The sequence below is a fragment of the Helobdella robusta genome (assembly GCF_000326865.2).
Source record: "Helobdella robusta unplaced genomic scaffold HELROscaffold_39, whole genome shotgun sequence".
NCBI classification, from domain to species: domain Eukaryota; kingdom Metazoa; phylum Annelida; class Clitellata; order Rhynchobdellida; family Glossiphoniidae; genus Helobdella; species Helobdella robusta.
In genome coordinates, this window is record NW_008704865.1 from 521,213 (window position 1) to 533,917 (window position 12,705).

A 12,705-nucleotide genomic window follows, 5' to 3' on the forward strand; every position below is an offset into this window, starting at 1 on the left:
ACAACAACAACAAGCAGACAGCAGCCAACCACATCATCATCAACAACAACAACATCTACCAGAAAAGGAACAAATCACAAGTTCAACAGTGAAACCACATCATCAACAACTCCACCAGGAACGGCAACTACTGCACAACAAACACATTCATCACTCACGAGAACACCAACATAAACATAAACATCATCTGCAACATTTATTAAATTCTGTTAACAAAAACGCCAACCAGTCAAGCGATCAAATCAACATCAATGAAATTGTACAAGTTCTAAGTACAATTCAAAGCTCGCTTCAGAAGCTAGAACAATCAGAACATAAGCAACAACAACCACAACAACAACAACAACCAGAAAAACAAACCACCAAAATACTTCGGGAGATAAAACTTATCCGCGAAAAGAAATCTCTGCCTAGGCCAATATGGCTGAACCATACAGTCGTTCATAGGATTGATTGCCAACAGTGGCTTGCGAAGAACAACCAGACGTCACTCATGTACCTCTTTGGCGCTGCCTCTGCCGTTGAAAATTCAGCCTTACATCTGAAGAACTATATCCTCGACTCGAAGGGGGTGAGTGCGATCCCATGTTCCTCACGAATCATCATTATTATCATCATATTTGTCATCATTATGTTTGTAAGGCTTGGGGTGATGCAAAAGAATTATATACTTATCAATAACTGAATATATATAAATACAGACAAGTCGCCTAATCGGACCACATCGAGTAACTTGAGCGAATTAAGGGGCTGGTGCCAATAATAAACAATGGTCTTTTTAACCGGCTCCGATCGTATCAATCCTTTCAATCACTGTTTGTCTACATTCTACGTGTTATAGTCATTTGGTGAAATGTTTGTTTTTTTTAATTGTTTGTAGGTCAGAGGTCATTCAGAATTGTTGAAGGAGTTCGAGGACTTTCCCGTCAGAGACTTCCTAAAGAATCGATCGTTGTTCAATGATGAGAAGCAGGGAGCCATGGTCGGTGGCGAATACTTCTTCCTTAACTCTTCAGATATATTTTTATTTAATTCCCTTATGATAGTTTCTAATAATAATTTTTTTCTTATTATTATTTCTAATTTTTTCAAAAACCTTAAGTAACTAGTCAATACAAAATATTTATTATGAACTTTTTAAAAAAATATCTCACTTTTTACTTTTATTTAAATGTCCCTTTTTTAATTTTTTACTCTAACGTTCTTTCTGTTAGAATTTTTTCAGCATTTTCTTCTACACAGCGTCGGTCGTCATGCGATCGTCACTCACATAGCGCCAGAGACTTGTTGCGCTTTGTCGTGTCGCTAGCTTTTAGGCCTAGAGAGTGGTTTCTAACCATTAAAATGAATATTTTTAACCCTACCTAAATTTGACACAAAAATTTTATATACTCCGAGTCTGGCTTTTTGAGATTTATATAATTAATTTTTATTATCTAATGCATATTTATTTTTTATTAGCATTTTTGCTTTTGTTATCTTAATATAGTATTGCATACGTGTGTGTGATTCAATACAATACACTTAAACAACCTAATGATGGCGAATACAGGAATGGTTCCGATTGAACATGCAGATGTTGTTTGATGACATGAACGATTATTTCGCCCAAAGGTTGCTGACCGCCTCTGAGGACATCAAAGAGATGAACATGTAAATTTTTTTAGTTGTAAATTATCATTATTATTAATAAAGCAAAATAACGGCTGCTGTATGTATTAAAGTTTTTGCGTTCAGGAAAACAAATTCGCACTAGCACTCATAAGTTCTGTATTTCATAAATGTTAACAACGCAGCATTCAATTATATTTCCTAATCAGCCAGCAGAATGAGAAGGAGGAAAATGCCGTCTTCATTTTCCTCTTCGACCACTTGCACCATCAGACTCTCGAATTGCGCTGCCTTCTAAATCATTGGCTGAAAAAACTTTCCAGCCAGACACACACCCACAACCACAACTACCGCTACAACCTCATTGAGGACAAATTCCTTAGAAGAACAAGAAACGAGAGATTTTCCTCGAACGTTTATTTTCCTATGAAGTACAAGAAGCTGGTTGAAGATTTGGCAGTGTTGAGAGATGTGGCCTTGGAGATCAACTGGTTTGTCAATGAGGAGATCCTGCTCGGAATGTTCAACAACAGCACTGCAAAAAAGAACAAAAGGGTAGGAATAAGCTACAGAAAGTTGAACAAACTTTTGAACAATAAAAGATCTAATGACGTTGTTAATTGGGGAATGGATGAATAATTTTTTTCTGTCTGTCTGTCTGTCCGTCTGCCTGTCTGTCTGTCAGTCTCTGTGTTCGTCTGTTGTCTGGTGGATTTATTGACATTAATTATTTATTGTCTACATCATTATGACAGTTAAAATATTTATTCTTATTTCTATGATTAATTATTTTAGACAAATATGAACTAGAATTTTTCACATTTTTCTGATCTGGTTGATGATTCCTCTATTGAGATTCCAGTCATCATCTTTCTTTTAAATTATGAAATTTTTAGTTTTCATACTATTCCTTTAATTGTAATAATTGATTTCAGTATTTTTTAGTTGAAAGTAATTGTAGCAGTTTATTTTATATAATAGGAAAATGTACATCAGCAAAATTATAATATAATTAAAACAAACTCATTATTATCTCAACATTTAGTCCAGTCTTTCGGATTGAAACTTTTCATTCTTAGCAGGCAATCTATTGTTGTTGTCTCTATTCAATATGTCACTATGTTGAAAATAAATTAGGAAATGAAGTGACAAAATATCAGTTGACTGAAGGTTAATTTAAATGCGAGTAAGTTGATAATAGTAAAAAAGAAATATGTTGAAGTACGAGAAGCTTGTACTTCCGTTGCATTTTAAAAAATATTCCTTTTAATATATATATTAATATATATATGTAGACCACAATAATTTAAATATAATTTATATATTTTTTATAGAGTAATTTGGGAATACCATGTTTTTCTTTTGGTTTAATTAGCCACTATTTCTTTGCCTGACAGCAGGCATACTACGTTCTAGTAATAATAAATATTTTTGAAATATAATAATTATTTATTTATTATGTTATCTTAAAAAATATACTATATTTATTTTGATTTATTTATCTATTTGTTAGATAAATTTGTAAAATTATTCCTTTTTGTCGATTTCTTTGTCATTTTAAGTGCTCTTATATTCTGCTTACCTACTCTGTTTATTTAATTTGCTCATGAAAAAGTTACTGCTGGTTTATATATACGTTTCACAATTATTAGTATTTAATTTTATTATGATAAAATTATGATGAGATTATGATGAAATTATGTTGATGGGTCAATTGCAATTAATTATGTGTTGATATATTATTGTTGGTATTATTGCTAACATAGGACCATACAGATAAGTCAGCGTAAAATTGAATGCTACGAGTTTTGCTGCTACTTTGTATTTTTTTCATATTTTTTATTCATTCATATGTTTGTTTGTTTGTTGTTTTTTTCTATTATTTAACTATTTATTCATTCATTTATTAGATTCTTCATTCATTCGTTCTTTCATTCATTCATTGATTTACTAATTCATTCGTCTGCTCATTTTTTTCATTCATTCGTCTGTTATTCATTCATTAAATCAGTCATTCACTCATTCATTCATTCTGTGTTATTTATTTATTTATTTGTCATTCATTCATTCATTCATTCATTCATTCCTTCATTCATTCATTCATTCACTCATTCATTCATTCATTCACTCACTCATTCCTTCCTTTATTAATGTGCAATTGAACTTAGCAGTATTATATTAACATTACTACTACGATACTATATTGTAATATTATTATGTAAATTTTATTTAAAATCAAACGTATGTATTGTTTTTTTTTTATTTTCAATAAAACTACCTTAAAAATAGCAGAAGTTTGTTTAAAAAACAAAACGTTAGAGTTTAGATGCAAATGTAAGAACGCAATTAACTTTTAATTTAGAGAACTCTCCCGTGATAAGCTTAAAAGATAAAATGAATTATAAAATGCATGAACGCATCCAGCTTAATGCTACTGATGCATGAATATACACGCGTGTGATTGTATATGTGCGTGTATGCGACCCTATGTATGCGTGTGCGTGTGCATGGTGTTTGTATGTATATGTGGTTGTGCAAATGTGTCTATGTCCATATTATCGGAGTTGTACCTGCAATTTTTGTACCTGCTTATCTCCTTTGAAATTGCACTCTTAGTGGTGATACAATTAATTTAAAAAGAACCGGGGTAAATATTGCAAAAAAACTTCAAAAGAAAACTTCACAGAATATAAAACTATAAGACAGAAGATTTAGACTATATATCGCTTGCCTAGATTTTCAATTATGATGAAAAGATAAATCAAAATTTTGATTTTACGCACCTGATTTGATCAGTTATGTTATTAACACCTGTAGCACATTCGGACCAACGACTATTTAACTCTATATTTTATGTCGCAAATTACTTTCAAGTTTTAAACGCATTGAATGAGGGATAAAATTCTTCAAAAAATAACTTGTTTGTGGTTCTTGAAAGAAATATTACAAATTTTGTGAAATTTAACTAGATAAATTCAAAAAAATGTATGCTTGTTGGCGTAAAATTTAATCTCTGAAGCGATCAAACTACGGAACCAAGAGCCTGATGTTTAAATTATTATTGGCAGTCTAACCTAGTCCAATTCGATAAAAAAGTAAATAGTATTAAAAAATTATTTTTGATTTTAATTTTTAAATGTTATATTTTTTGTATTTTTATATGTGGTTTTTATGTATTAAACGCTGGACTCGAGTACTATAGTTTAATTCCTAATCTAAAATAAATAAAGAAATATCAAACATTTTCAGCGATTATTTTTTAAAAAACTTCTTAAACTTTGTAGAAATAGTTTAATTTATTAAAAATATTAAATTAATAATTTGGACATAGGCCTACGTAGTGGTGTTTTGTCGTTTTTATAAGAACATTTAAACAGCAATATTTGTTTCTTCGGCCAAATATTATCTAAATCCTAGAGAGTTTGTCTACATGCGCTACGCAAAACAAACAATTATAACATTATGAATTTATCATAACATTTTATGCTAATATATTAACATATTTAGAGAATTAACATAATTAATTGATTAACAAATTAACAATTTTCTGAATATAACAAGCAAAATAACACATTTTCGATAATCATCAATCTAAATTTAAATTTAAGGAAGGCGGGTTGATAAATTATAATATTAATATTAATTAATTTCACGTGAAAATATCAATTAATTAATTAACTAACTAATTAAGTAATCAATCAATCAACAAATTTTTTTATATTTTTTTTTTATCAGTTCATTCCAAATGAGATAAAACATACGTATTTTTAATGTTTCAACTAACGCTACAAAAGAAAATATGCAATTTTAAAGGGTATAATTAAAAATTAATTAATTGAAATATTTTAAACTATTTAAAACAATCAATTTTATCATTTTATAAATTCAAATATCAATAAAGAAGTGTTTAATTGATTATTTAAAGATTAAAATTCTTAAAAAATGTTATGAAATATCAAAAAAGCTCTCTATACAAGGGTTTGATTATATTAAAAATAATTGATTAATTAATTAATTGGTTAATTAACTAATTATGAAGAGATGTAACTAATGTAATAAATTGCGAAGTGCTAATGTAAAACACAAGAATGCATTCAAATTGTTGAAAAATAAGATTTGCCGGTTGATATGTACTGAAATTATTCAACAAAATGAAAATCGGTAGGATGCTTCGGTGTTCCAAAAATATTTTTATTTCATTTTTTCCAATCAAATTATTTCATTTCACTGATCAGTGAATGGGAAATGTTCGTTGAGTGATGAAGAATCTGATGAATAGGTTGAAATAAATTACTTACTTGAATGTTGACGTTGAAAATATGAACGAAAATAATTAGTTATTTTTAGAAGCAACATCTAATTTACAAAACCAAAACATGTTCTCCATTCAGCAAAATTGTAAAATTTTTGACAGTTTTCCAACATACCATCAATTAACATCATCTGCGACAAAAACAAACAACATCAAGACAAAAAGATGCAATTTCGTCCGCTGTCAATAAAAATAATTTTTCTAATCCAGCGTCACATAAATGATAGTATTCGTGCGTTTGTTGGCCGGATGTAGTATTTTTGTACTCCAACGTCATCACATCTACTTTGTCATTTCCGGTTGGCCGCAATCTAGTTCCGGCGTTTTGAATAAAAGTTCGCTAGACTGAAAGATGCTATTGTCGTTGCTGATGTTTGTGTTGGTGTGTGTAGTTTTGTTGTTAGAGTTTGTTGCTGGTTTGTTGCTGTTTTGAGGCATTTTGTTGTCATCTTGGTGGATGTCGTCTTTACTGAAGTTGTTGCTTTCTAAATTGTTTTCGTTGAACTGGTTCAGTGATGTTTCCGTAGCGCACGATATTAGAAGTGTTGGTATTGCTGTAATTGATGTTGCCAATGTTGTTGTTGATGATGATGCTGTTGTCGTTATTGTTGATGAAATCGTTGTGTTTGAAGCTATTGCCGAATCATCGCCAAGCATGAAATGTTGTTGCATTTGCTGTTGTTGTACCTGTTGCTGCTGCTGCTGCATTTGTAGCTGCTGTTGAAACTGCAGCAGCTGTTGTACTGATTGAAGCTGTTGCGTCAGCTGCTGTTGTTGCTGCTGCAAGGGATCGGCAATTAAAATGGATGACCTTTGGGAGGAGTTGGGATTGAGAAAGACCGATGAATTGGATTGGGTCGGTACAACAACTTGCAACATAGAGCAGCTTGGATCGCTGACAGTTCTTGCCACGGGGAGGAAGCAGATGCTGGCCCGAGGCTGGCGACTGACTCGATTACATTTCGATTCATTGTTTCTCTCGTTTGTTATTGATGAAAAACTGAATCGTGTTTGCGATAATCGTCTGCCGATCGCTTGTGGTATCTGCAAAAGTGCGCTCTTCCTGCGTGATTGCGATTGCGATTCACTTTTCATTTTTTTGTCTTTTTTGCTTTTCTTCTTTTTTGTTTTTGCGTCGCCATCACCATCGTTATTGTTATCATTGCTATTGTATAGCGCTTCACTTTCGTCATCATCGTTATCATCAAAATTATCATCATCATCATCATCCGACTCAAAAACGAGGAATGGTCTTGTTTCAAAAACCTGATTGGGACTCAAGGAGTTGTTGCTGACTGCAATGCTGTTGAATGCATCGCTGTTTGCGTTCGGACTAAAAATTGCGTTTGTGCTATCGAGATTCGTATTCAAGGTGTTGTTGGCGGTCTTGTTAGTCAGCGACATGTCGTCGGCGTCGCTGTAGCTCACGATCGGCAGGACGTGCGAATATCGGCGGTGGGCTTGGTTCAATATGGAGAAACTGTCGAACCCGAGCAATGAATTGTCGTAACCGAAGGTAGACGTCGCTTCGCTACAATCTTTCAAGCTGTCCAAAAATGCGGGAATGTTTGAAGCGTTGTTCTGAGGGGTGGGAGCCGTTGTGATTGTTGTTTTTGTTGTTGTTGTTGTTGCAGTTGTTGAAGTTTGTGTTGAGATGACGTCATTTTTTGTTTCATCGTTGTTGTTGTTGCTGAAAAGAATTGTAGGAATGGGGTGGTTCGGTGGGAGTTTGGTGGGGTAACCATGCTGGTGGGTCGGTATCGACCTTCAAAGAGAATGGAAGATTGTAACGAATGTTAATACAATAATGGAATGTGTAGTGATTAAAAGTAGAAACAAAATGCAGTAGCAACATTAGCAAATTTCAACAACTATTTGCATTAAGATATGCTATAAAATATGCTATAAAAACCAACACAATTTTTTATGAAAAATTATCAAAACAAAAATTGTCAACAATAAAAGAAGAAATTTCCTCAACTAAATTTATTCAAAAAGACCTGTAAAGAAATCAACTACTACACAAGTTTAACACCATGAACTGACCTAATTTTTACGTTACTCCCCAGACCGCCCACCGCAATATTACCTCCAGCACCCACTGGCGCATTCATCAGATGAACTCTCCTTACAGTTGGCTTGCGATTCGACCTCGACCTATTGTTATTATTTTTGTTATTATTGTTGTTATTATTGTTGTTATAACTATTCTGATTAGCGTTGTGATTGTTTTTGCAGTTCCTGGCATTCCTGTTGCCGTTGCAGTGGCAGTAGGTGTAGAGGCAGTGAATGATGACGTAAGCAAAGACGATGCTGGAGGCCCCGATGAGGAAAGGTGGCACCAGCCAATAGTTTGGGTCTTTGTCCTGTGAAACTCCTCCCCCTAGCGAACTGTCGTATTGTCGTTCGTTCTCGTCGTCGTAATCTCGAGATTTCGAAGCAAATTTCGAATTTTTGCCGTAGTTGATATGAGGCTGACCTTTCCTGATTGGTTGGTGAGTGTCGGAAGGTTTTGGTCGAGGGCGTTGATTGGTTGGCGGCGTTTGAGACTGTGTCGGATTAGTTTGTTGTTGATTTTGTTGCGAGGTCAAGATAGATAGAAAATAAAGTTTCATCTGCTCGTAATCGATCAGATGACCATTCATGTAGCAATAAAGTTGGGCTGTCGATGTTATATTCCTGTTGCCCTTGTGTGATGCTGGTGCACGTTGTTGTTCTTGGTGGTGGTGTTTGTTATCACTGACGATGTCGTTGTCGTTGTTTTGTTGAGTCAAGCTGTTGTTGTCAGCGACAAGTGCACTTACTTTTAGCGTTCTCTTACCTTTTTTAACACGCCTCACGCTAATGGTCCCCTTTGTTGGACTGCCATCGTTTATGATGTTGTCCTCTTGCACGTTCAAGTCATCAGCAATAATGTTGCTGTTCTTCATGTTATCTTGCTGGCCGTCAGGAAGGTTGTTGTTGCAATGGTTGATGTTAGTGTTGCTACAGTTGTGCTTGATGTCATTGTTGTCGTTGCTGAAACTGTCGTTTTTGTTTCGGGTGCTGTTCTTGCTGCTTAATGTGTTTTTAATGTTGTTTGAAAGATTAATGTCATCTGTGTTGGCTGTGGTGTTATTTTGTTGTAGCCACTGTTGTTGTTGTTTTAATTCGCGGGTAATTTGATGCAGCGGCAAATTTGGCTTTTGTTGAAAATTTTGTCGTTGCCTTTGATTTTGTTTCGAATGTTCAGATTGTTGATTGTGTTGTTGTGGTTGGTGACGGTAATGGTGCAAATGCTTTTTACGGCGCTGAACTGGTTTATGCTGCCTTTGTTGGTGTCTGTGTTGTTTATGTTTGGTTTGTTGATAATGTGGGTGTTGTTGTTTTTGGGGTTTTTTGTGTTGTTGTGTGAAGTCGTGTCGTTCATTAGCAGCTGTTTCATCCCTCCGTGCAAATGAATTTACTTTCATATCATCAGACGATGATGACGACGATGATGATAAAAATAATGGAAGAGATGCAAAGTTAGGAGATGGAGATAGAAAGGATGGCGATGGGGATGGTGATGAAGAAGAGGATGAAGAAGAAGAAGAAGAAGAAGAGGAGGATGATGATGAAGATGTTAATGGTGATGACAATAGATTTTGTACACCAGTTGGGAATGATGATGACGATGACAAAAATGACGATAATAATAGTAACTGTAATGACGATGGCAAGGCTGTTAACGTTGAATGTTTCGGTGATGATGATGAAGATGATGACGACGACGACGATGATGGTAATAATAGTGATGATGGCGATGATGATAATAGTGATGATGGTGATGGCGATGATGATGATGATGCAGGAATGAACTTATTATTCATGGATATTGCCTTGGCCGATAATGATGACAAGACAGACGGTATGTGGGATGATGACGATGATGACGACGACGATGATAGGGGTGATGATGATGATGAGGATGATGATGGTAAAATAGTCATAAATATATGGACGTGAATACAAAGATGAAGAAGATAAAAATGTGATGACCATATTATCATCCACATGACCATGCTCTTGCTCATGTTTATGATGTTGTCGTTGTGGTGGATATCTCAAAATAATCTATAGCCTACCTGTTAAACATTTTGAACATAGTGATTGTTAAAATTAAAAGTACAATGATTATGAAAAAAATTATTATAATTTTATGACGACAAAATGATGCTAGCATCAAATAAAATGATCACCTTGAAAATGATGATGGTGGTGGCAATGATGATGTTGTTGATGATGATAATCATGAAAATATTTTATAATACGTCATTATTATAAATATAACGATGATGATGACGTATTTATGGGGATAAAAAATTTGACCAACAAAAATTTATTGCTATAAACATATAGCACTAAGTTTCCTACATGAAATATTAATTAAAATTTTAACAGTACACATACAGACACATGTATAGATACACATATAAACATACATACAGACACACACATACACACACAATACAAATCTAAACTGTCAAACATACGAACGCATACATCAGTCGTTTACACCTTTACACTAAGGGATAAAGATAATTGCACGAAATATTTTAAGCTGATTACATACACTCAATATTACACACAAATATATATAAAACTCTTACGTACATACACATTGCACAAACACACACACACACACAGACACACACACACACACACTCATACAAATTCACACGTACACAAAAAAACACGTTTGAAAGCACATATGAAAGCGTGAACACGCAATCAGAAGCCTGCATAAATAATGATGAGAAGTCCTAAAAAAAATTTCATGAAAATATGATGTCCAAATAGAATTGTCAGTCAAGCCGTGTTACTTGACCGTCGTCTTTCTGGAATATTCCAAACTACAACGATGATGATGTTGATAGTTATGATAGATGATGATGATGATAATGATGATGATGATGATGACGGCGATGATGATAATAATGATAAGTTTTTTAATTAATAGGATGTTGACGATGATGATGGGATGATGACAGCGAGATTCGGGCTTTCTTTAATGTGATGATGATGATAATGATGATGATAATAATGAGGATGGTTGAGATGGTGGTGTTGCTAGTGATGATGACGATAGTTAAGATGGTGGTGATGTTGATGATGATGAAGATAAAACCATTTATAAATATCCATGATGATTACAAATATGATGTAATCAAAAGTTAATAATGATGATTGTGACCAAAAAAGTTTTGTAAATAAAGTTGAAAATAATAAAACAAACATTTGTATGTATGCATGCATGTATAAATACACAAATGTTTTTTCTGAAAAATTCCTGACAACTTGACATTTATTTAATTGATTTGTCGATATGCATCATCCTTTAAAAAGGAAGAAGAAAAAGAAACATGTACACATGCACACATACACGCGCGTACACACACACACAAACATACACACAAACACACACACACGCTTAAATAATTTCAATTAAATTTCACGAACAATAAAAATATGGGTGATCTATTGAGCAGTTCAATTGACTCATCTTATCTCGAGATGTGCATGCATCTTTCCTGTAAAATACTGCTTGGTTGGCCAGTTGGTTGGTTGATTAATTGGTTTTTTGATTAGTTGGTTGGTTGGTTAGTTAGTTGTTTGGTTTCTGTTCAGCCAATTGATCAGTTAGTTGTTTGACTGGTTGGTTGATTGAATGTTCATTGATTGAATGATTGGTTTGTTGATTGAATTTTGACTGGTTGTTTGGTCATACGAATGACTGTTTCTTGCTTGTTTGGTTAAAAAGTTGTCAGTTATTTGCAGTCTGCCGGTTGAACTCATAAGCGTGATAATCTAAATTGGAAGGTTGATTGATGAAAGTCATGTCGAGTGATGGATGGATGGTTAGAATTACGAAGGAATGAAATAAGCTCTGAAAAATTGAAAAAAAAACATAAAAATCATAAAAAACTGAAAAATAAATGTTTATCAAAAAACACAATATATATATAATGAAAAAAATAAATAAAAGAGAAATAACCCTGCCAAACAAATGGTCAGTGTTTTGTTTGATGGATTGTTTCAGCGAATGGTGTAATGGTTGAATGATTGGTTTGTTGGGTGAATGATTGGTTTTTTGGCTGATTGATTGATTGATTGATTGATTGATTGATTGATTGATTGATTGATTGATTGATTGATTGATTGATTGATTGATTGATTGATTGATTGATTGATTGATTGATTGATTGATTGATTGATTGATTGATTGATTGATTGATTGATTGATTGATTGATTGATTGATTGATTGATTGATTGATTGATTGATTGATTGATTGATTGATTGATTGATTGGTTGTCGGTCGATTTGAATGGGCATGCTTTTTAAAAATGAGATTTGATACAATTTTGAGGTGAATTCTCATAAAATGTTTATCACAAATGTTATCAATATTTGGTTTGTTATTGGTTGATTTTGACAAAAATGTATGTAATGAATACAATAGTTTAACTGATAAATTAATTAATTGATAAGCTAATTAATTGAGTAAACAATTGTTGAAATTGTAAAACGTCCAACCCAATCGAAATATGCATGCAAAGTGATGTTCACTGATGGATGGAGTTGAATGTTCAAACGTTCCTTTGCTTGGTGATTGATTGGTTGAATGAATGATTGAATAAATGGTTTGAATGATTGAATGAATGATTGGATGAATGATTTAATGGTTGATTGATTATTTTTGGAGCAATAGACAGACTGACTGACTGGTTGAGAGATTGAATGAAGAATTGGCTGACAAGC

The 12,705-nt window shown here is 33.3% G+C and overlaps 2 protein-coding genes across 2 annotated transcripts in view; one reads left to right on the forward strand and one right to left on the reverse strand.

Moving 5' to 3' along the window:
* The window catches only part of HELRODRAFT_176710 (hypothetical protein), a gene marked incomplete at both ends in the record, with an annotated part of 2,375 nt that extends 125 nt beyond the window's left edge, over window positions 1–2,250 (forward strand). The window contains 5 exons of the mRNA XM_009024064.1: window positions 1–80; window positions 351–571; window positions 881–982; window positions 1,553–1,653; window positions 1,821–2,250. The exon at window positions 1–80 is cut by the window's left edge and continues 125 nt beyond it. Coding sequence (XP_009022312.1) covers window positions 1–80; window positions 351–571; window positions 881–982; window positions 1,553–1,653; window positions 1,821–2,250 — 934 coding nt within the window. The remainder of the gene's footprint in view (window positions 81–350; window positions 572–880; window positions 983–1,552; window positions 1,654–1,820) is intronic.
* Window positions 2,251–5,322: 3,072 nt separating this feature from the next.
* Window positions 5,323–10,040, reverse strand: HELRODRAFT_192853 (hypothetical protein; the record flags this gene model as incomplete). The annotated part of the gene is made up of 3 exons (XM_009024065.1): window positions 5,323–7,688; window positions 7,970–9,244; window positions 10,030–10,040. The coding sequence occupies 3 exons, from the start codon at window positions 10,038–10,040 to the stop codon at window positions 6,206–6,208; spliced, it is 2,769 nt and encodes a 922-aa protein (XP_009022313.1). The 3' UTR covers window positions 5,323–6,205.
* Window positions 10,041–12,705: the final 2,665 nt, after the last annotated feature.